This window comes from Cryptotermes secundus, unplaced genomic scaffold, assembly GCF_002891405.2.
Source record: "Cryptotermes secundus unplaced genomic scaffold, Csec_1.0 scaffold585, whole genome shotgun sequence".
NCBI classification, from domain to species: domain Eukaryota; kingdom Metazoa; phylum Arthropoda; class Insecta; order Blattodea; family Kalotermitidae; genus Cryptotermes; species Cryptotermes secundus.
Window position 1 is genome coordinate 713,601 of NW_019738966.1, and position 22,961 is coordinate 736,561.

The 22,961-nt window shown below is 42.8% G+C and overlaps 2 protein-coding genes across 2 annotated transcripts in view; both read right to left on the minus strand.

The window, feature by feature from the left end:
- Positions 1-1,594: 1,594 nt before the first annotated feature.
- Positions 1,595-6,724, minus strand: LOC111871497. Its single transcript, XM_023864657.2, has 3 exons — positions 6,622-6,724; positions 4,924-5,131; positions 1,595-2,215 (listed from the first exon to the last, which is right to left on the minus strand). Exons 1-3 carry the CDS (start codon positions 6,634-6,636, stop codon positions 2,112-2,114), a joined length of 327 nt encoding a protein of 108 aa, XP_023720425.1. The 5' UTR covers positions 6,637-6,724; the 3' UTR covers positions 1,595-2,111.
- Positions 6,725-22,033: 15,309 nt separating this feature from the next.
- LOC111871502 overlaps positions 22,034-22,961 on the minus strand; it is a 4,775-nt gene continuing 3,847 nt past the window's right edge. The window contains exon 3 of the mRNA XM_023864663.1: positions 22,034-22,235. Within this exon, the coding sequence (XP_023720431.1) occupies positions 22,117-22,235 (119 nt within the window). The 3' untranslated portion in view covers positions 22,034-22,116. The remainder of the gene's footprint in view (positions 22,236-22,961) is intronic.

A 22,961-nucleotide genomic window follows, 5' to 3' on the forward strand; every position in this document is an offset into this window, starting at 1 on the left:
GCTGGCTGGAGCTCTTACGTATGAATGCTGATCCCACTCATTCTTAGCCTACTTGCCAGTCCTGGTGTTACAGTTTACTGTAATAGCTGCGAAACTCTTTTCGCAAGTCCCTGGCTTTTTTAGGTAATACCATCCTCTTTCTAATCTCAAATTTGGGGCATAACAGCTTTCTTTCTGGAAATTTATTTTCACGTGTTTATATCTGCGTGACTAATAATAACGGGTTTAAATTGTATGATTATGTTTATTGATCACTCTATTACAATCTCTCGTACTCACAATAACTCAGAATAAATGAGCGCCTATGCTTTGCTCCATTCTTATGTATCTCTCTCTCTCTATTCTGTTGTGAACTACGATTGACTTCTCTTCTAGTCTTGTACTCTGCCGTTACTTCTAGTCTGTCTTGTACTCTGTCTTATCTTCTAGTCTGTCTTGTACTCTGTCTTCTCTTCTAGTTTGTCTTGTACTCTGTCTTCTCCTATAGTCTGTCTTGTACTCTGTCTTTTCTTCTAGTCTGTCTTGTACTCTGTCTTCTCTTCTAGTCTGTCTTATACTTTGCCTTTTCTTCTAGTCTGTCTTGTACTCTGTCCTCTTCTAGTCTGTCTTGTACTATGTCTTCTCCTCTAGTCTGTTTTGTACTCTGCCTTTTCTTCTAGTCTGTCTTGTACTCTGTCTTCTCTTCTAGTCTGTCTTGTACTCTGTCTTCTCTTCTAGTCTGTCTTCTACTGGCTTATAGTTTCTATAGTTTCTACTGACTTGGTTGCCATCTGAACGGCCCTTATATAACCTATGGGTATCCTAGGAACAGTTTGTTGATCACTCGTTTACATGGAAATGTGTTTCATACCGAGTTGGTTTCCAAGAGTTCGTTTCCATTGAAACGTGTTTTTTCAAAATGTTTCCTAGCAATGAGTCTTCATGTCATAATATAAAATATGAAACTCATAATAGGGACAAGTGGGTGGTTACGAATTTAAAGATTTATTTTCCTTGTAATATGAAGGTAATCCGGGAAGTCTAAGTTGGTTATTTAACGACGCTTTCAGTATTGAGACTACATAGCGCCGATGATAGATTGATTAATGAATACAGAGTAGTTAGTAGAATAGAATTTGGAAGGGAAACTGAAGTATTCGGAGAAACCTACCTCAGTGTCACTAAGTCCACCACAAATCCCACATGGCCTGGCCTTGGATTAAACCCCTGCCACCGCAGTGAGAACTCGGCGATAAACAGCGAAAATTGAAGCCGTGTAAAGATTTAAATAATTTACATCTCATTTGTTCATACCGGTACCACTGTATTTGTTTATTTACTGTTTAAGAACTTTCTCTGTGTTTCAGGCCACATAACGACTAAGAGCGGGATGGTTAGTGTATGATGAATTGCAAAGGATCCGGAAGGAAGCGGTAGTTACCAAACTTGAGGTAAAATCCCCACATTTCTGTGGAGAGAAATAGGATACCAAAAACCTCAGGATAATCAGTATCCTAACCGAGATTCGAACGTGACATCTCAAATATTACCGCTTGAATCAAGATCTTCGGTGGTACCATTGTAGGTGTAGTTATGTTTCACAGTGAGAAAGAGATGCGATTTTGAATAAATTTGCTTTATTTTGTTTGTCATATATTTAGAACATGTGCTGCTAATACATTCGCCCTTAAAGAAAACCATAAAGTTGACAATAATTATATTAACATTTCAATCAATAACGGCGATATATAATAATTATGACAATAAGATAACATTAATATACATTGTCATTACGAACTCGTGTAGTCCTATATATTAAACCTGAACCCAAGCAACACATCAAACAATTTAATATTAAGATAAACATATCCAGTTTCGTGACGTATCAGTTTTCGTGGTGGTATAAAGAAATTCGCTATAAAATATAATGTTTCAGAGTCAGTTTTAAAGATCCACAGATAAGTCTATTCTGCAGAGCTGTTCAAATTGACTGTGAAACGTACAATTAATTTCGCGGCGAATAAAGATATTGTATCACAAATGTAAGTTATGTCACGATTCTGTGTTCGTTTACAAAATACGTTAAGAAGGTTCGGCTAAGAAATCAGGAAGTGCTGACTCTTCGTGTCACGTTACCCAGAAGCTTCACATTTTTTAGTGTCATTGTTGCACGTAGAATTTCGACATTTCACGTAAAATCCATTCAATCGTGGATCAGAGCACGAACCGCCGACATCTGAAACAAAAATGTAATTTATTCGGAACGTAATTTCAAATGTTCACTTAAAGAGAAGATTATGACAGTGTTTCTCAGCAGGAGGAGAGCGTTTTCCATTGGTGGGACATGGGGTTCTCAAGAACAATGATTAATCCAGTCACACACAATTCAGTTGTATAAAAATTTTCCTCCATATCGTGAAGTTTTTTCCTGCGGAATATTTTCTTATAATACAGCTAGAAAAAATTCTGATTGAAATTACTCAATGTTGCTTTGTACAGAGCTGCATAAATTTTACATAGCTGTGGTAATAAAACACGTTATGTAAGAGCTAACTCCCTAGAGCTGAACTTTTCTTAAGAAGCCTCACAGTCCCTGAGCCACTCAAGAACTTCTTGAAGGTTTAGTACCGTGTTCAGAACAGCTCTCCCCTGGTTCCTTTCCTGAGCCTGATGAACTCAATCCATACCAGACCATCGTGCCACCCTAAAATTAATTTACTATTATCCTCCCGTCTACATATAAGTCTTCCTATTGGTGTCTTTCTTTATGGCCTTCCCATCAAAATTCTACATGGATTCCTCTTCTCCCCCCATACATGCTACATGTCCTGCCCATTTCATCCTGCTTCACTTTATCATTCTAATTATGCTTTGCAAAGGGTAGGACTATTACAGTATATTAGCTTGTAAAAACATAATAATTTTGTGATGACTACACTAACCTACATTCATTAGTGACTGCCTCCTTCTTTCTGCAGTTTCTTCTGAATATTGCTAAATCATAATTTGTACTTCTGTGCTTCCACAGTTCTACCAGTATGGTCTTCCGGTCTAGGAAACCGAGATTAATGGCCGTGGGGATCCGTTGCGCTGACCACGCAACACCCTCTATCCTCTAAAGTTGGCACTAACTTCGCCGACAAGTGGCGGTCGCTCGGTCGGTATAGTTAGCTTACGGACTACAGGCCACGGAGAACATAATATTTAGCAATGCCTAATTACCTGCAGAAACAAATTAACGATGCGTATTTATGTACAGGCCGATCACAGTGGCCGCGCCGTGTATGGCATGAACCGTCTTGGCCCGCTCGAACACTGGTATCGTGGGTTCGAATCCCATTCGAGATATAGATGTCTATGTGCGTTTATTCTGTGTTTGTGTTGTGTGTGTATGTAGCGGCCTTGCGATGGGCTGATGCCCCATCCAAGGAGTCATACCGATTTTGTATGGATTAAGAAACTGAAAAAGCGAACGAAGCCCACAAGGAATGTAGGGCCATGGATACATTTACATACAGCGAAGTGTGAGACATTGAGAGGGAGCAACTATGGTCTGTTTAAATCTGTATTTCTGCTTTCATCAAGGAAATGAATGGAACAATTCACCAGGCGAGATACGAACATAAGTTCCTGGAGAATTGAATACAAATTCGAACTTAAGTGTGTCACAAAATGAGTGAACGTACGTATAGAATTCCTACAGGTTTGGATGCCAAATCCACATGTAATGTTTAGGCTTGCGCAAAAAAATATTGTGCATACCACATAAATCTTCGTCAAATTTGGACTGGGGTTTGTGCAAAACATGTGACATGTAATTACTTTTGTCATTTTAATGAAACATTGTGGTTTGCAGGATGCATGGCCAGCGGAACAGCAATGAAAAGAAAGGCCGACAAGTTTTATTACGAAGTCGGATTGTGTGCGTGACTTTAGACTTTGTTAGAACCCAGCACATTTCAGTTGACATTGCCTTTCCCTATTCTTCAAAGATTAATTTCAATTATTCCATCACCCTTATTCAGTTACTTGTTACACGAATATTGCAGCATCTTGTTGCACTTCGAAGATCTTACCTTGCGTTCCTTCTTTGCAGTGCAACGTCGGTTAATATTCACTCGTCATTTTCACATTATTGTCTCTACATGTCTCGGCCTGATACCTCCACTGCGCAACAGATGTTGACGGCAGAATTTATACACATGGACACATAAAGCATTCGGCATGGCGGCTGGCTCCGGGCTGGAAGGCAGGCTTCGAGTCCAGGTAGGAACAAGATTTTTCTCGTCTCCGTTACATCCAGACGGGTTCTGAGGCCCACCAACCCTCCTATCAAACGGGTACCTCCGGCTTTTCTCCAGGGGTAAAGCGGCCTGGGCGTGAAGCTGACCACTCACCTCCAACTACTGCCGAAGTCAAGAATATGTGGATCTATGCAGCCACTCCCCATACGTCTTCATGTTTTAGTGCTTAATTTATTAAGCACAGGTACAATTTCACCTTTTTACAGCTTTAGATTTGTTGTCAAGTTCATGAGCAGCTGCACAACTGGCGGCTTCTCAAGAAGGGCTCAGCTCCAAGAAGTTAGTCAGCTGCTTTCATTGGAAAGAGTTTATGGAGATAAAATGTAAAATCGTCCCTGTTCTTAACTAAGAACACAACCATAAAGGCGTATAGAGGAGTGGAAGTTAATTCCGCTCATTCTTATCCTCGGGACTGGGATGGGGTCAGTGTTCAGGTTCACGCTCTGGTCGCTCTACCCACTCGGCAAGAACCCCCTCTATGCATTGTAGTACAAGAGGCTAGTGGGGTCCTACAGCCGGTACGGACGCGTTGATGAAGGCTGTCACCGCCTGGAATCGTACCCCCACCCTTCTGCCCTCCTGCCTAGACAGCACGATGACTGAGCCCTCCCGGCTCCAACATGTGAACAAGACGCCTTACCGACATATCTAACGCAACCGGGACAGCAGCCACAGAAGCCTCCTTTTGGCTCGTACACGGTGCCTGGGTGAGTCTTGCAGAAGTCTCGCGAAGTGACGTGGCATTTCGGGGCCACGCACCTGGCTGCGCACCATGGACTCTGCGTGGCTGCTCTTGCGTGGTGAGACAGTCCCGCCAGAATGGCTAGCATGAGAACCAACATGAATGTCTGCAAAGAAAACAGAGCATCGAAATTCAGCGCCGGACGTCATCGTTATGAAAGTAGCTGCCCTGTGTCTCTTCATAGAGATGCCGGATCTGAATTCCGACTCGGTGACCTGATACTTTTACTGAGTCTTTTCATGGTCTTCCTCAGTCATTCTAAACAACTGTCGGGATACTACCCCAAAATAAGACCCCCCCTCACTTCCTTCCCTTTCGATATTCACTAATCATCATTTGACACCACGTGATCTGAGCTACTGAAAGCGTCTGGGATCCGGGTATATTCATGTGTATTAGAATGTTCAGAGGCCAGGGCCGAAGGGGGCTGTAGAGCCAGTGAAAAAAGTTAGAATGTCTGTATTACTTATCAGAACTATAACATGCTGGAAGTGTTTTATTGATTCAAATTGACTTTTCATGTGGAGGCAGGTTCGAATACCTCCACCTTAGCCCTGCGAGTCGTAGGAAGTGACGAAAACGGAACCCAGTGGCAACCCTGTTCCTGGGGGATATAAATACAGGGACCTGGTCCTCCAGGTAAGGGGTGAGACGCAAGGCTGAAGACATAGCTCTGTAAAAATTATTGTTGCGAAAACCAAAGAAATGAAAACCGGATCAAATCTGCTGGAATTTTCTAACGTCTTGGCGACTGAACGGTTTGACGCAAGCTCTCAGATGGTCGCGCTGTATAAATGCTAGGCTTTGTTATTCTGTCATTAATCTGTCGTTATATGTAGTTAGCAACTGAATAGAAGATGACAGCGGACACCGTCCAAATTCGACGAATTAAATTCCTCTAGATAACAGTGAAAAATAAGTGTATATGGTTATTCTGCCAAGTTAAGTATCTTACAATAAAGTAACAATATTTTCAGAAATTTTTCGTTATTGGGTGTTAGGTATTTTTTTACTAAATTTGTGCTTAATAATTTTTCGTTAAGGAGATTCTAAAATATTCTGAGGATGGTGTACAAAACTCAGAATTACTGGTCTTTTGGACTTTTTCCATCACCCAGTATTCTCCGAACAAAACAAGCAGATTCCATGGCCTCTAGTCCGCAAGCGAACTATACCGACCGAGCGACCGCCACTTGTCGGCGAAGTTAGCGCCCACTTTTTCGGATAGAGGGTGTCACGTGGTCAGCGCAACGGATATCCACGGCCGTTAATCTCGGTTTTCTAGACCGGCACCTTGTATTCTTAAAAATAAAGAACAGCGATTGAGATTAGTTCTTTCTAATGGGCCCAACTGAGTCACCTGAGGACGGAAACAGTTCCAGTTTCCGAAACGTCTTATTTCCTATTTTCTAAAATACCGGACGATTGACAAAAGTTCAACCCCCAGTAATTCTGGGAGTTTCTCGTTAAATTTCGACACTTTATACTAATAGTAAATACAAGTATATCTTTCCTACGTTGACTCCTAATGTCCTTTCGGATGTACCCGTATAATCAGAAGGAGGCCTACAAGAGTATCATATCAATGAGCCTTACCTTGATTCCTTCCATTCTTAACCTCCTTTTAGTAATTAGTTCTTATTTCAGAGCGCTTTGTTCTATTGCAATGGTGGATACACATCTATCAGTAGTTATATATATACATACACTGCACTGTTCGACACGGTTTATGACCTTCAGAAGAAAAGCGATTGGGTACGATTTCAGGATTTTCCTCTGCATATGTCTTTCAACTGATATTATGGCACTAAATTTAAATACCAATACATAAACAGGATTTGTTATGTTCCACGTGATTCACCGAAAAACCCCATGTTTAAGGAAATTCTGATAGGTGTTACTGAGCGTTAACACTAACAGGTGAATCATTAATGTGAGTAATACTTTTTGTGGCATTCTGGCCGTCAGCACAAAAACAGTAATACAGGAGTTACTTTAAAGGTAAAGGTAACTTTGTCCCTATGCTAAAGTAATTAAACACTGCGATATGAAGGCGTATGGGGAGTGGATGTATAGGTCCACATTTTCTTGACCTCGGCATTACCTGCAGGTGAGTTTCAGATTAACGCCCCGGCTCTTTTGCCCCCGGATAAAGAGCCCCCGGTACCCATTGGATGGAAGGCTGGGCGGGCCCCAGAGCCGGTCTGGACGACTTAGGGAGCAGAAAATTCTTGATTCTAACAAGACTCGAAGTCCGACACCTCGGTCATCCAGCCTGTAGCCAGTACAGACGTTACTTTACTTCCAGAAAACCAAAACAGCGAACCCCGGATGGTAAACGCCAGTTACAGTACGCGATAGATAACACAGAATTTTACATTGAAAAGAAGATAGAATTTTTATATTTTTTAAATATTTATAATTATTTTTTTTATTATTTTAATAATAATCACATTAAATATGATAATAATGTTTAACTCTAATATGGATCCCTATTGGGATATCGGAATAACGTGAGGCGTAATTAATTAAATTTCCTGAAGATGGTCCTAAATATGAATCGAAACATATAGCAGTTATTATATAAAACCAATGTAAACAATTAATATATATATATATATATTGATTTGTTGACGGTGAGAATACCACAAACCATGACACAACAGGATGCAAACCTTAAAGATGGCTAACATTTGTTTCGTGATATGATCAACGCGGAATTGGAGATAAACAGGCCCGAGTTCTTAAACAGCTGTTTCTGGTCAGGTTTGACTTGCAGAATAACCATGTAGAAATATTTTATTACTTTATCCTTCCTCTCTCCTTCCCTTAAACCTCGTACTTAATTAAATAAAAATATGTATAAAAGTAAAGCTGTCCTTGTAAGAGGCCGTGAAGGCCCATAGGGTCGTGAGATGTCAAGGCTACCACATTTTCTAGACAGTCGGCTCAAAGATGGAGGTGAGGTTGTCAGCCCTACGCGCCGGCCGTCCTTTACCCCCCAGGAAGATTCATGGTACTCATTTCTGTTAGAGGCTGAGTAGACCCCAGTGCCATAGTGCGGCTGGAAGGGTTAGGTCAATTGAAAAATCCAATTACCTCATCGGGACTTGAACCCACGACCTTCCGGCTTGTAGCATAGCGTCTCAACCAACTACCCTACCGCTAAGTGAATCAATTGATTAAAATACACAATTAATGTGATTAAGTGCCTCAAACGTCATTGTCAGTACATGATTCTAAAGCTTGACGACTAACTTCATGGAGCCGAGTTGTCTGGAAAACTCCTGGCCGCGACTTGTCACAACTTCCGCACATGCATTGCAATGTCTGCAACAGTCCGTCAGAGAATACGTGTAGTCCACATCCGCACAGTTTGCGTCATTAAAGTCCGTTTGCATATTGCCTTTCTATCTACTCCCCTCTTTCCAAAGTGGTTCCCCTCTCGTCAGGTCTCCTGACTGAAAGCTGTTATGTATCTTCCATTCCCTTGCATGTCCTATCCGTTTCATCCTCCTTGAATTGATCACCCTAATTAAATTTAATAAGAATTGCAAATAATTATGAAATACCCTTCGTGAAATGGGTTTAGCCGTGCCATAGCTCAGGCGGTTGGTCGCCGACTTCCCAACGGGGCGGCCAGGGTTCGAGCCAAGGTCGTCATGTGGGATTTATGGCGGACAAAATGGCGCTGGGGCAGGCTTTCTCCGAGTACTTCGGTTTCCCTTGCCAATTCTCATTCCACCGACTACTCCACATTCATCATCATCTACCACCCGGGACTGGTACAGAGGCCAATTAGTGGGGCCGACGTGCCGATCGCAGTGGCCGCGCGGTCTGGGGCTTGAACCGTCTTCTCTCGCTCGAACACTGGGAACGTGGGTTCGAATCCCACTCTAGGCATGGATGTGTGTGTGTTTATTCTGTGTTTGTGTTGTTCTGTGAATAGGTAGCGGCCTTACAACGAGCTGATCCCCCGTCAAAGGGGTCCTACTGACTGTGTCTAGGTTTAAGGAACTGAAAAAGTGGCCAAGGTCCAACAAAGGATTGTAGAACCATAGATAGATATAGATAGATAGATTGATAGATTGATAGATTTTTCTCTAATAGTAATTTATTTGGCAATAACAATAATAACAATATCAAATAACAATTAACAATTAACAATGGCTTATATTACTTATAATATGAAATATAGATGGAGGCTTATGTTTGTTTTTGCAGGTTGATGTTTAGAGGTTGTTCAGTATGATCTGTCCGTTTGTGATTCTGCCCAGGATGTTTTTGTGTAACCGGTAGTTCTTGAAGGTTTTCACGTCGTTTCTCCAGATACTGTGGTGCATTTCCAGTTGCAGACGGAAATGCAGTCTCATTAGGAACATGCGGTGGTAGTTGGCTTCTTGGTGTTTGGTGCTGTTTGCTGTCGCTGCTATGAATGTCTTGTAGATTGTGGATTTGGCGAGGACTATCAGGTAGTTTGCAAGTTGATGTGGGGTTGTATGGAGTGAGGGGTAGCCATAAAGGATGTGTTTCTTCTGTAGTGTGTGGGGACCTAGCACTATATGAAGTGTGTTTATGAGTTTGTTATAGAAGTCTACAGCATGGGGGCAGTCTAGAAACATGTGTTCAGTTGTCCCTGAGGTGCCAGAGCACCAGGGACAGTTCGGTGTATCTTTTTTCTTCCAGCGGTGTAGTTGCTGGGGCGTGGTGATTCGGTTATGTAGTATTCTCCAGGCTATATCGCCGTCTTTGCTGAGAATGGGGGGGGGGTGATATACTGCTTCCCATTTGAGTTTCCCTAAATTCCAGCAGCATTCGCCGTTTACCAAAATGTGTCTATTTAGGTTCAGCTTGAGGAGGTGTTTGTAAACTATGCGTTTGGGTATGGGGAGCGGAATTAATTGGTTGCTGGATTTTCGGACGACGAAGGTATGGTGGGGTTGGTGGGGCGTGGCTTTGGCCGGCAGGTTGGGATAATGCTGTCGGAAAAATGTTTCTGCTGTTTTCAGATTGGCTTTCAGTCTGCGGATGGTTGGTTGGGTGCAGTGTTCCGTGTTGATGTCCTCTATTTGTATCCATTCACCGTTGTCCTTGAGTAGCTCACCTACGTACTTGATGCTTAGTCGGTTCCAGGTCATTTCAAATTTCAAGGTGTGGCCGGAGTTGTGCGGGGTTAGGAGTGTGGAATCTTGTATGGGGGTGCTCCTTAGGTTGTCATAGGATTGTAGGTTGGGGTTTTGGATGGGGTTCATGGTGTGCCAGGCCTTCAAGGCGCTAGCGTAGAAGGATGGCATTGCTGAATATTTGGCTGGTTCTAGCCTTAGCTTGAGGATATCCTCTCCTTCTATTGCTGGGGCATATGCTCGGATGTTATGAGCCTGGAAGTGCCATGCGTTCCCTCTGTTATTTTTCGTGATGAATTTTGTTAGGAATGTGATTCTTAGGTTTTGTGTGCGGCTGGGGAGGTGATGGATTCCTATTCCGCCGTCTTCTAGTTTACCATAGACGAAGTTTGGGTGCTTTAGATGCTGTCCTTGCCATATGAACTGTACTATTAATTTGTCTATTGTATTGAGGAATTCGCTGGTGGGTTGTAGTATTGTGAGTACATGAGTGAGTCTGGCGCTTCCGGTCTTGGAAGGACGTAGTAGAGGAGATTTTCGTCCATTGCTGAAGTACCGTTCTGGTTTTGGTTTCCAGTTCAGACCAGTTTTGCTGTTGCCATGCTGCTGTGTTTCCAAGGTAGATTCCAAGGAACTTCCCTCCTTGTGTACTCCATTGGAATCCCAAGGGTTGTCTGTGCGTGTTCTCCAGTTCCCTGCGAATAATCCTGTTGACTTCTGTACGTTGAGTGTGGCACCTGATAGGGCTCCATAGGTCATGAAAGTGTTTAGTAGTCGTGGAAAACCTTCGTTTTGGGTGATGAAGACAGTGACGTCATCCGCATATGCAGTGGTGACGAGTGTTCTGTGGTCGGTGGCGGGTACTGTGAGTCCACAATTCCGAAGGCTGTTGTTACACATTAGTAGGAAGGGTTCAATGGTTAGGGTGAATAGTGGTCCGGAGAGGGGGTCTCCTTGTCGAATTCCTCTGGCATATGGGAAGGGGGCTGTGAGCACATCGCTGATCTTCACTAGCCCTTGGGCATTGTGGTATATTGTGCGTATGTTTTTAATGAAGGTTTTGCCGAATCCGAACTTTTCTAGCACGTGGAATATGTATGGGTGTTCGGCGCAGTCATACGCAGAGGCTTGATCTAGCGATATGACTGCGAGTGGGAGATCGTGTTGGTTGACGTAGTCTATGGAGTCCCGGATAAGGTGTAGGTTGGTGTGAATGCTTCTGTTGGGTATACAGTAGCTCTGATCAGAGGTGATGAGATGGGGGAGCACTGCTGTCAGTCGTTTGGCGAGTGCGCGTGTTATTAGCTTGTAATCAGTGTTCAGTAAGGTGATGGGTCTCCAATTGTCCAGTTGTGCGAGGTCTCCTTTCTTGGGAATGAGGGTGACGATTCCGTTAAGCATGGATGCGGGCAGTTGTTCCTTTTGAAAGCTTGTGTTGGCCACTTGTAGGAGGAAGGGGCTTAGCTCTTTCCAGAATTGCTTATAAAATTTATAGGTGAGTCCATCTAGCCCGGGTAATTTTCCTGGTTTGGAGTTTTGGAGAGCACTTAGGAGTTCATTCAAGGTTAATGGGGCGTCGCATTTGTGCCGTTCATCTTCGTCTAGGGTTGGTATTTCGGAGAATAGGTCTTCTCTTATGTTTGGGGTTGTTTCCTTTTGTGTTGTAGAATTCTCGGTAGTAATTTCGCACTTCTTGCCGGATTCGGTTATGTTCCGTGATAAGGATGTCTTCTATTTTAAGGGTTTTGAGTTGGGGCGGTGTGTGGGGGGAGGTTTGATTGGGAAAAATGGGTCGTTGTGTTTTTTTGGGATTTTGGTTTAGGTTGTAGTTCTGTAGTATTCGGCGCTTGGCGTCTCGTTGAAATTTTTGTTGCAGCGCCGTTCCTGTTGTATTGAGAACTCGTTCTTCCGTTTCGGTTAGAGTCCGTTTCTTGGTCAGATATTCTGTTTGTTGTTCTAGTTCTTCGTATTGCTGGTTCTTTTGTATTCTTTGATGCTCTTCGTATCTTTGTGTTTGTAGTTTGAGCTCTTGTTTCATGTCATCCCATAACTGTTGTATATCTCCTTTTTCCTTGGCTGCGGCTGCATAATATTTTATGATGGTAGTTATGATGTCGGTGAGGGTGTTGTCGTTGAGGAGTTGATTTTGAAATCTCCAGAGAGTTGAACGCTGTTTTCTTTGCGGTGTGATTAAATTGAGGGAGAGTCCTGCGTGGTCTGCGAAAAGGGGGCCTATTTGAGGGGAATGTGTTTGGTGGATCCATTGTTTAGAGATATATATCCTGTCTAGTCTGGATTTTGGGTGTGTTGTTTGATTCCCGAGGTACGTGTATTGATTGCTTGCTGGATGGAAGCTTCTCCATACGTCGATTAAGTTGTGCATTTGGATCATTCTGCTTAGTAGTTGGGCTAGTGCCGTTCGTCTCTCCGTGTGGTTTTCTTTGTCTTGGGGCATTAAGGTGTATATGTTAAGGATTTGGAATTCAGTATTATGCAGGCTGATGTGGCAGGTCTGTAGATAACCTGGTATAAGGTTCTGCTGTGAATGTATCGTTATATGCGATTGGAGTGAGGTGGCTGTTCCGGAACTTACATGTATTGCTGGGTTTTGTATTATGTTATACTGGTGTAGTGCTGGGAGGTCTATTATATATGGGAGGTTTGTTTCCTGTAATAGGAGGATATCTGCTCGTTGTCGCTTGGCACATAATGCCAGGTGGTTCTGCTTTTCTAATCCTTTTATGCCTCGTACGTTGAGGGTGAGTATCTTGACCATAATGATGATGTTTTTTTTAATTATTTAAATAGGATATGCAATGGTAGTTTCTTGTGTTCTGTTTTTTTTATTTCAGGCTGTCAATTATGCGTTTCATCCTTCTACGTAGATTGTAGTCTTCAGTTTGAAACAGATTCTCCTCCAGCATGCTGACAAGTCCTGCAGTGTTGCTGGTGTGTTCTTTGGCTATCACCTTGGGGTCTTTCTGTCTTCTGCAAGCTTTGAGGAAGTGCGAAAAGGTGTTAATTGATATGGGGTGCTTGCCTTGTTCTTTTAAGTTGTCGCATAGCGTGTCGATGGCTTTGTGATCAGCTATCATTGTTCTGTCTCTTGGCATTGTTGGCGTCGTATTTCTGGGTGGCTCTTGCAGGTCTTCAGATTCGTCAGAGAGTATCGACTCCAAATCAGTGAAATCTTTTCCTTCTATTGTTTCCATTGATTCATATGTGTTTTGTGGATATTGTTGTTGTTGTTTGTGTCCTCGGTTGGTTTTCTTCGTTTCGAAGGTTTGGGGTTTGGGGCAGGGGGTGCAGGGTTCTGGTGTTGCATCGTCCATTCTCTTCGACGCTTGGTGGTGTTCCGTACGCTGTTTCCGTTCGCCAGTCTGCTTGCGATTTTGTTGACCTTGAGGCTTCGGGGTGAGGGGAACGTGATCTTTAGGCTGCATTTTTGTTGATATGTTTGTGTTTTCCGTTGGTTGGAGTCTCTGTCGCGGCGGAGTAAGTACAGGGAAAATCGTTGTGTTTTCCATGGTGTTTGCTTGCTTCTTCGCGCTGGCGTCTGGCGGTGTTGTGCTGGCGAATTGTGGAATGGGGGGTTGACGGTGTGTTGTTCTTCTTCCTGCTGCCAGGTCCGCAAAGGTAATGGGGCCTAACCTTGACTGTGCTTTTGTATGGCAATTTTTTTCGACGTGGCCTGGTTTATGATAGTTGTTGCAGGCGATGTCGTCACACGTGACGTAAATCACAAAATTTACCCCTTCGTGATCTACATTTATTGTAGATGGGATTCTTTCATGTCAGGTACTATCATGTAAACCATTCTTCTGAAGGATTTTATATGGTTTAGGTCTGGATGGGCTGTGGAGATGGAGAGTTGTGAGAGACGGGACGTAGATTTCCCAAAGTTATGCAGTAGCGGTATCAGTGAGTCATCAGGAATGTCGGGCAGAACATTACTGAGTACCACTCTTGAGGATGCCATGATGTACGGCCTGCATTGAATGTATGGTTCGTTAATGTTTATTCCGCCATTAGCACATATTTCCTGTACGTAAGACTCTGAGGCAAGATACACACAGATTCTTCCGCCACTCAGCCCTGAGGCGTATTTGATGTTACTGCCCCCAATACTGTCCGCTATTGTCCTAAGGTACTGTTCAATCGTGAAGCCATCTACGGCTTCAAAGATTACTCCGAATTTTCTGTTTGGGGTGTAGTTAGATTGATTAGCGTGTGCTGTGGATTTGGTGGGGGTTTCACTGTGTTTGGTTGTTGTGTTGATGGGAGTAGGTGGGGAGGGGGTCTGTTGTGGTGTATTACAGGTTATCTGCTGTAGGTCCTTGGTAGTGGTAGTTCCGTTATTTGCACCGTTGCTGGTACTCATGTTTACAGTGATCACATCAGCCGACATATTCCTTACCGTGGTTGTAGTACAGGTATTGTTGTTGTTGTTATTGTTGTTTTTGTTGTTGTTGCCAGTGGAACGTCTATCTTCCATTTCTTCCTCCCGGTCGCTCATTGCGGTGGTTGGATCGTTGTTCTGGAAGCCTTTCTGCTTCACAGTATTACACTTATTGTATGTTAGCACACGGTTATTTTAATTTTATTATTTTATTTGTAATATATGTAGTAGTATGATTTCCAGAACGTTCACAACTATGTAAAGTTAGTTAAGTCGTAGCACACTGTGAGATGACTTTCACTTTCTACACGACGTTTACGGAGCGCTGGTAAAACACGTCCGCACTGCTCGACGTCTGTAGATAGATAGATAGATAGATAGATAGATAGATAGATAGATAGATAGATAGATAGATAGATAGATAGATAGTGTCTGGCGTACCAAGTGGACTCAATCTCACCCAAGGCCATAAAACAAAAAAACAAAACAAAAAACTGTCATGTGCTTAGTTAATTAAAAATAGCTAGCTATCAGCTCTCCTTCCTACCTGCTTCAGGCTGGTTCCTTCATTGGCTTATTCTTCGTCCCTGAATATGGAGACAACAAGTTCCTCCGAAACTACGGTTGACTTTCAACAAAATAAAAGTAATTATATCCCAGAAGACAGAACTCTTAGTGACCGGGGTAATTTAACATCTTAATTGATTTATGAAATTCGCGAATTCTGAAAACAAAACAATGAATTCTTCTTCCTTGTTAAATTCACATTTATAAAACGAAGCTACGTCATATCACACATCTGTAACAGCCTCAGAATCTTATAATAGACGGCTTATTGCAATAATAGCAATGCAGACATACCGGTATCCCCGGCAGTGCGACACGACAAACTGTCTGCTTGTCCTTCCAGTCAGAATACAGTTTCATTCAATCCCGTACCAAACGACAGCAGATAAACCTAAAACTAAAGGAAATGTCTTGGCTCCTGGGACAAAAATCTAAACTATCCATGAACAATAAACTACTCCTATACAAATGCATCATTAAACCAATATGGACCTACGGGATCCAGCTGTGGGGCTGTGCTAAACCGTCACATACAAAAATCATACAGAGAATACAGTCATAAATCCTACGAGCAGTCGCAGATGCACCCTGGTACGTGTCTAACCTATCTCTTCACAACGACCTCCAAACTCCTTTCGTCAGTGACGAGATCCGCAGACTGTCGAGACTATACAGCGCACGACTAGATGGACATAGCAACAAACTCATAGCGGCCCTGAATACTCCGCCAAAAGTGCCAAGGAGACTAAAACGGCAATGGCCTACTGACCTCCCCGAAACCGCTGAAGACACGGAAAACAATATTATCCATCTACAAGACCGATAGGAGATTCATCAGAGGATGAATGCTCCACTCATGCCATTCACCAACAGATTTACTTAATGCTCCACAAATAAGAGAGCAGATTGTAAATACGCAGTTAATTAAAAAAAAAAACAATTCCGCATCACTTTCTCTGCGGTTTATTTAATGACCCCACAAGTAATTCAGCATTTAATAGAGTCGGAAGGTAGGGCGCCCATCACAGTGGCCACGCCACTTTAGGCGGGAAATATCTTCGATCGCTCACACGGTGGGACCTTTGGTTCGAATCCCACTCGAGATATGGACGTATGTCTGCGTTTCTTCTATGTTTGTGTTGTCCTGTGTATAGTAGCGGCCTTGCGACAGGGCTGTCACCCGTCCAAGAGTCCTACCGATTCTCTATAAGATCCAGACAGGGCTGTCACCCGTCCAAGGAGACCCACCGACCCTCTGTAAGATCCAGAGAGGGCTTTCAACCGGGCAAGTAGTGATACAGACTCGCTGTAAGATTCAGAGAGGGCTGTCACCCGTCCAAGGAGTACTACAGACTCGCTGTAAGATCCAGAGAGAGCTGTCACCCGTCCAAAGAGTCCTACAGACTCACTGTAAGATCCAGATAGGGCTGTCACCCGTCCAAGGAGTGCTACAGACTCACTGTAAAATCCAGAGAGGGCTGTCACCCGTCCAAGGAGTGCTACAGACTCGCTGTAAGATCCAGAGAGGGCTGTCACCCGTCCAAGGAGACCTACAGACTCGCTGTAAAATCCAGAGGGGACTGTCACCCGTCCAAGGAGTGCTACAGACTCGCTGTAAGATCCAGAGAGGGCTATCACCCTTCCAAGGAGTCCTACACACTATCTGTAAGATCCAGAGATGGCTTTCACCCGGGCAAGGAATCCTACAGACTCTCTGTAAGATCCAGAGAGGGCTCTCACCCGTCCAAGGAGTCATACAGACTATCTGTAAGATCCAGAGGTCCAGGTTAATTCTGTTGGGAAACAGGCCAGAAGACCTGGTACGAAAAGTAGAAGTAGAAGAGGAGGAGGAAGACAGGTTCATCATTCAACAGTGAAATGTAAAGCAAGTGAAAGGAAGTGCTCGAGCCCTCATTTCAGGCACCATCGCAGAATTTGGCTGAACGGACTAAGAAACACCGCGAAAAGCATCGCAATTAGTCAGGATAATTCATGACATTAAGGGAGGAACATAGACTGAGGGTGTTTAAGAACAGAGTGCTGAGGCGAATATTTAGACCCAAAGAAGGATAAATTAATACATGGCTGGAAAAGATCGCATAGTGAGGAGTTTCATAACTTGTGCTGCTTACCGGATATAATTACAAGAATGACCAAGTCAAGGATGATGAGATAGGCATAGCATGTACGTGGGTTACTTCAAAAGTCATGGCAACTAATTTTTTGGGGGCAAACATGTTATAGTGAAGAAAGTTCAAAATATACTTATGAAAGGGCATGATATACCCCTCCGATTGGCTTAGTCAGATCAGGTAGATGTGAAGGGGCGTAGGTACAGTAGGCAAGAAAAATTGCACATTACGGAATGACTGTTTCTTTTCATTCTTTAATCCTCGAAAAATTCAATTGTGATTAAGAAAAAAAAATTCAATGTGAGTTAAATCTAAATTCTTACATTACGACTAGCAACCTTCAAAGTAGTCTCCAAGTGTATCGAGTACTCGCTGCCAGCGATGAGGAAGACGGTGAATACCATCAGCTTCACCATCTCCAAATCTTGTCATCTCAGGCCGAACTGCGTTGGAAATGTCCTCTCGTGTACGAAAGCGTTTCCCTCGCAATGGCTGTTTCAATTTGGATATTAAGTCATAGTCGCATGGCGGAAGATCGGGTGAACATAGGGGATGGTGTAGTACTTCCCGTCCCCACCGTCGTAAAGGGTTCTTGACACTGTTTGTTGTGTGGGCGGTTGCATTGTTGTGAAGGACGATGGCATTGTTAAGCAGTTCAGGAGGTTTATTACTAATTGCATGATGTAAGTTATGCACAGTTGCCTGGTCAATCCCTGTATGTCTCTCCAACTCGTTCAGAGACCAGCGCCTATCTTCCTCCTTGCACTGGGCGATCACGGCACGAGAAACATCAGTACAAACGGACACATGGCGTCCACTACGTTACAAGTCGGCACTTGCTTCTCCTCCACGTTGGAATACTTCTATCCAGCAACAGTTCTGTATGGTAGAGCACGGTCACCCAGGGCTTCCACAAGCTCTGAGTGACATTCAGTTGCATTTCTGCCGCGAAACACTGCTATTTTCACGTAACAACGCTGTTCCAGCCGGCTAATGTTCATTCTAGACGAAGCTTATGTTCACACTGACTTCTCACTGGACTCGCTTCGTTGTCCTTGGACTTCCGCATCATCTAGCGGCATTATTAGAAATCAGACTTTGCTGTCTCTCAGTGGCAAATTTGGAAATTCCGGTAGCTTTCGAAATTTCGGAAAAATTGTTGACATGACTTTTGAAGTAACCCACGTAGTATGCTTGGGAGCAAATAAGAATGCATGGAGGGTGTAATGGGAAAGCCAGAACTCGTTCAGCATGTTGTTACGACACGCGCTCATCAGGGACGTCTATATACCGTAACACGCGAGATGTTACACTGTAAATTGTTGTCCAGTTAAATTACTTTAGTTCAGTTTGTGGTTTAAAACTGAGGTAAATCATAGTTGACATAAAAGAAAGTAAAATGCTGTCCTCTTCTGCTGTTCTTTGCAGATCTCCGGGGGGGGAGTGTTTCTAGAGGAAATGTCATGCAGGCGTTACAACACGAAAAAGTGCGAAGATCAGAAGAAACAGCATGGATACAAGATTGGAACATGGAATGTCAGGACCTTGAATCAAGCAGGAAAATTGGAGAATTTGAAAACGGAAATGCAGAAGAATGAAGTGTCTGTTCTAGGTGTCAGCGAAGTGCGGTGGAAAGGACAAGGTGAAATAAGAAGCGGTGATTATACAGTGTATTATTCCGGAGGTGTGGCAACAGTGGTGCATAAAAGTGCAGTGAGGAGTGTTGTTAAGAAGATTGTTTGTAATGACAGAATTATTGCTCTGAAGTTAAAGGCAGAACCGGTAGATATACTGATTATACAAGTGTACATGCCAACATCAGAGTATGAAGACGATGAAGTGGAAAAAGTGTATGACACAATTGAAGAAATTCTTCAGGAAGATGGAAGAGGAGACACAAACAGCATCATATTGGGAGACTGGAACAGCATTGTTGGAGATGAACCATATCAGAATATTGTTGGATCACATGGACTAGGAAGACGGAATCACAGAGGTCAAATGCTTATTGACTTTTGTGAACGAAATGGATTGATTGTTACCAACACTTGGTTCAAGAAGCCAAAGAGAAGAATTTACACATGGAAGGCACCTGGGGATTGGAAGAGGCATCAGCTGGACTACATCCTTGTGAAACATCGATTCAGAAACAGTGTGAAGGATGTGAAGACGCTTCCTGGGGCAGACATTGACTCTGACCACAACTTGCTGGTTGCCAAGTTCCGAACCAGGTTGAAGAAAATTATAGGATTTCGAAAGCGCAGACCCAGATGGGATTTGGAGAAGTTATATGCTCAAAGACAAAGCGTGCAAGAGACTCTAGAAGAGAAACTCGGTGCAATTGAAGGTGAAAGCGGAAATGCTGAAGCGCAGTGGAACGATATAAAAGAATGCATGTTAGATACTATCAGTGATTTGGTAGGTAAAGTTGAGAAGATAGCAAGAAAACCATGGGTTACACAGGAGATGATGAGTAAAATGGAGGAGCGAAGGAAATGGAAGAATGTCAACAATGAAGAAGGCAGGAGGAAATACAGGAGACTGAGGAATGAATTGAAAAGAGCCACGGACAGGGCCAAAAAGGAATATCTTGAGAAGATATGTAATGAGATTATGGAATTTCAAAGAACAGGCCGTTATGATTTGATGTACATGAAGACAAAAGAACTAGGATGGAAAGAGAATCATGGGATTCAAAATGTTGGCATCGAAGACTCCCAGGGGAATAGAATAGTAGATCAGAGGCAAGTGCTGAAAATTTGGGAAAATTATATTTCAGAACTATATGATCGACCTAATCGGCCAGAAACCTTAGAAGTTGAACCGGAAGAAGAAGTAGATACAGACGAGAAAGGACCATATATTTTACAAAGTGAGGTGGAAAAAGCTATCAAGGAAATGAGGAAGGGAAAGGCTACAGGAGATGATGATGTACCTGGAGATGTGCTCAAGTTACTGGGAGAAGGTGGTTTGAAAACACTGACAAAACTAATGAACACCATATATGAAAGTGGAGAGTGGCCCAAGGACTTTACAGAAGTTACAATGATTGCCTTAAAGAAAAAGACAAAAGCTACAAAATGCAGCGACCATCGCACAATAAGTCTTATTGCACATACAGCAAAGATAATAGCAAAGATACTTAAAAGAAGAATTGAAAGGAAAATAGAGGATGTACTTGGAGAAGATCAGTTTGGATTTAGAAGAGGAAAAGGAACCAGGGATGCAATTGGGATGATGAGAATTATAGCGGAACGAACTTTGGAGATAGATGAAGAACTGTGTGTTTGCTTCATAGACTGGCAGAAGGCATTTGACCGGGTAAACTGGACCAAATTAATGCAGATCCTGAAAGAAACAGGTATCGATTGGCATGAAAGAAGATTGATTAGCAAATTGTACATGGATCAGAAAGTTAGAGTACGACTGGACAGGGGGGAGACAGGAAGTGTGCAGATTGGAAGAGGAGTTCGACAAGGATGCTGTTTATCACCAATTCTGTTCAACTTGTACAGCGAATGCCTTACCAAGGAAGCTCTGGATGGGCTCGGTGACTTCAAAGTAGGAGGGCAAATTATTCAAACTGTGAAATATGCAGATGACCTTGTGTTAATGGCTAAGGAAGAAACTGTGCTACAGGGCATGATTGATAGACTAATTGAAATTGGAAGGTGCTATGGCATGGAAATGAATGTGGAGAAAACAAAAGTAATGAAAATTTCGAGACAACCAACCCCAGTCACAATAAAGATAGACCAAAAACAAGTGGAGAATGTGAAATGTTTTAAATATTTGGGTAGCTTGTTAACAGATGATGGAAGGTGTACTTGTGAAATTAAATCCAGGATTGCCATGGCAAAAGCTGCATTTAGCAAGAAGAAGAATCTTTTTACCAGCAAATTGGACTTAAATTTGAGGAAGAAACTAGTGAAATGCTACATTTGGAGCATAGCTCTGTATGGGGCTGAAACATGGACACTTAGGGCAGTAGATCAGAAACATCTGGAAAGTTTCGAAATGTGGTGTTGGAGAAGAATGGAGAAGATCAGTTGGACCGATTATGTGAGAAATGAAGAAGTGTTAATTAGAGTCAGTGAGCAGAGGAATATCCTACATGAAATAAGAAAACGGAAGGCTAATTGGATTGGTCATGTTTTACGCAGAAACTGCCTTCTAAAAGAAGCTATCGAAGGAAAGATAGATGGGCGGATAGAAGTGACAAGAAGACGAGGAAGAAGACGTAAGAAGATGCTGGATGACCTTGGGGACAGAAGAGGATACTGTCATTTGAAGGAGAAATCTGTAGATCGCATTAAGTGGAGGAATTGTTTTGAAAGAGACTGTAGACCTGTCGTCTTGACAGATTACTGATGATGATGATGATGATTTTTGCAGTTGATTCTTGTCCTCATTTTTTGGTCAATATTTTGCTTTTGTATTGTTTCTGTGTATGTAAAGTTGTCCCTGTACTTAAATAATTAAGCACTACGCCAGGAAGGCGGTTTGGGGGAGTGGATCCACATTTTCTTGACCTCGGCACTAGTTGGAGGTGAGTGGTCAGTTTCAAGCCCCGGCCGCTTTACCCCCTGAGTAAGAGCCCCCAGTAACCATTGGATAGGAGGTTAGGTGGACCCCAGAGTCGGTCTTGACGACGTGGGGGAGAGAAAATTCTTAACTCTACTTGTGCTCGAACTCTGACCCCTCTGTCGTCCAGTTCGTAACCAATCGATATACCGACTGAACTACCTGTACAGAATTGATATTTGTGTAAAGACAGTACAATGCAGTAAATTTACGATAATTAATTTAATAACTTTGTACACATTACAGTGTTGACAGGTTTGTTTTAATATGAAGTGGGTTCCGTGCTCTAAGCTCCAAATGGCACTGTCTTCTCAACACAGGTACCCTCCAGAGAGCAGCAGAGTCCGCTGATACAACCCGAAACGTGGGAGTTAAGGACCCTCGTGGGACACTGGGCCCCCTTCTCTGAAACACATGAATCAGTGTGACAGGTAGAGTAGCCCATTGCACATTTGTTATGAACTTATTGGGATGTCTGAAATCCTCGGTCAGGAAGTGACATTTTAAATTTTACGTTAACTGACTTACTGACCGCATGGATTTGGCCTCGGAAATTGATAGTCGCTCAACTGATCAAGAAATTATGTGCTTATTATGCAGAAGTAAGGTTCACTATCGTAAAGTCAATAGAAAGTCCGTCGAGTGTAACAATTTATAGGTCACTTCTTTATCACTTCTGCCTTACATGTTTCGGTTTAATAAAACCATCATCAGAGGCACATAGTACAATCATGAAAACACTGTCGTTGTTTAAGATGTACACAGTTCTGTTTGCTGCGTGGACACTGCTACAATATGTCGACGTGTAAAAGCACAACACTTGCTAGGATTGTTGAATGCACGTTCAATTCTCACATTCATCCGAAACTGCCCTCAAGTTAAAACGCCAATGTTAAAATATTTAAAATTTAAAACATTTGAAGTAAAATGTTAAGCTCCTCCTTGTTAATTCATCCCGAAGATGGGAGATGTCAGCTTGAGGTTGTATGGCTTATGGTTAGATGTTTCCTATGTGCTGTGTGTTGTGTACTGCAGTGGGAGATCCACGTCAGTGTTATTTAAAGCCTTTATTATTATTTATTTTTATTATTATTTAAAGGCTTTAAATAACACTGACGTAGATCTCCCACT

Excerpts from the sequence above, each read along its gene's own strand:
- LOC111871497 (XM_023864657.2), bottom strand. Across the intron at positions 2,216-4,923 it reads CGGTTGCGTTAGATATGTCG|ATGTCGGCGGTTCGTGCTCT; the intron begins GTAAGGCGTCTT and ends TTTTTGTTTCAG.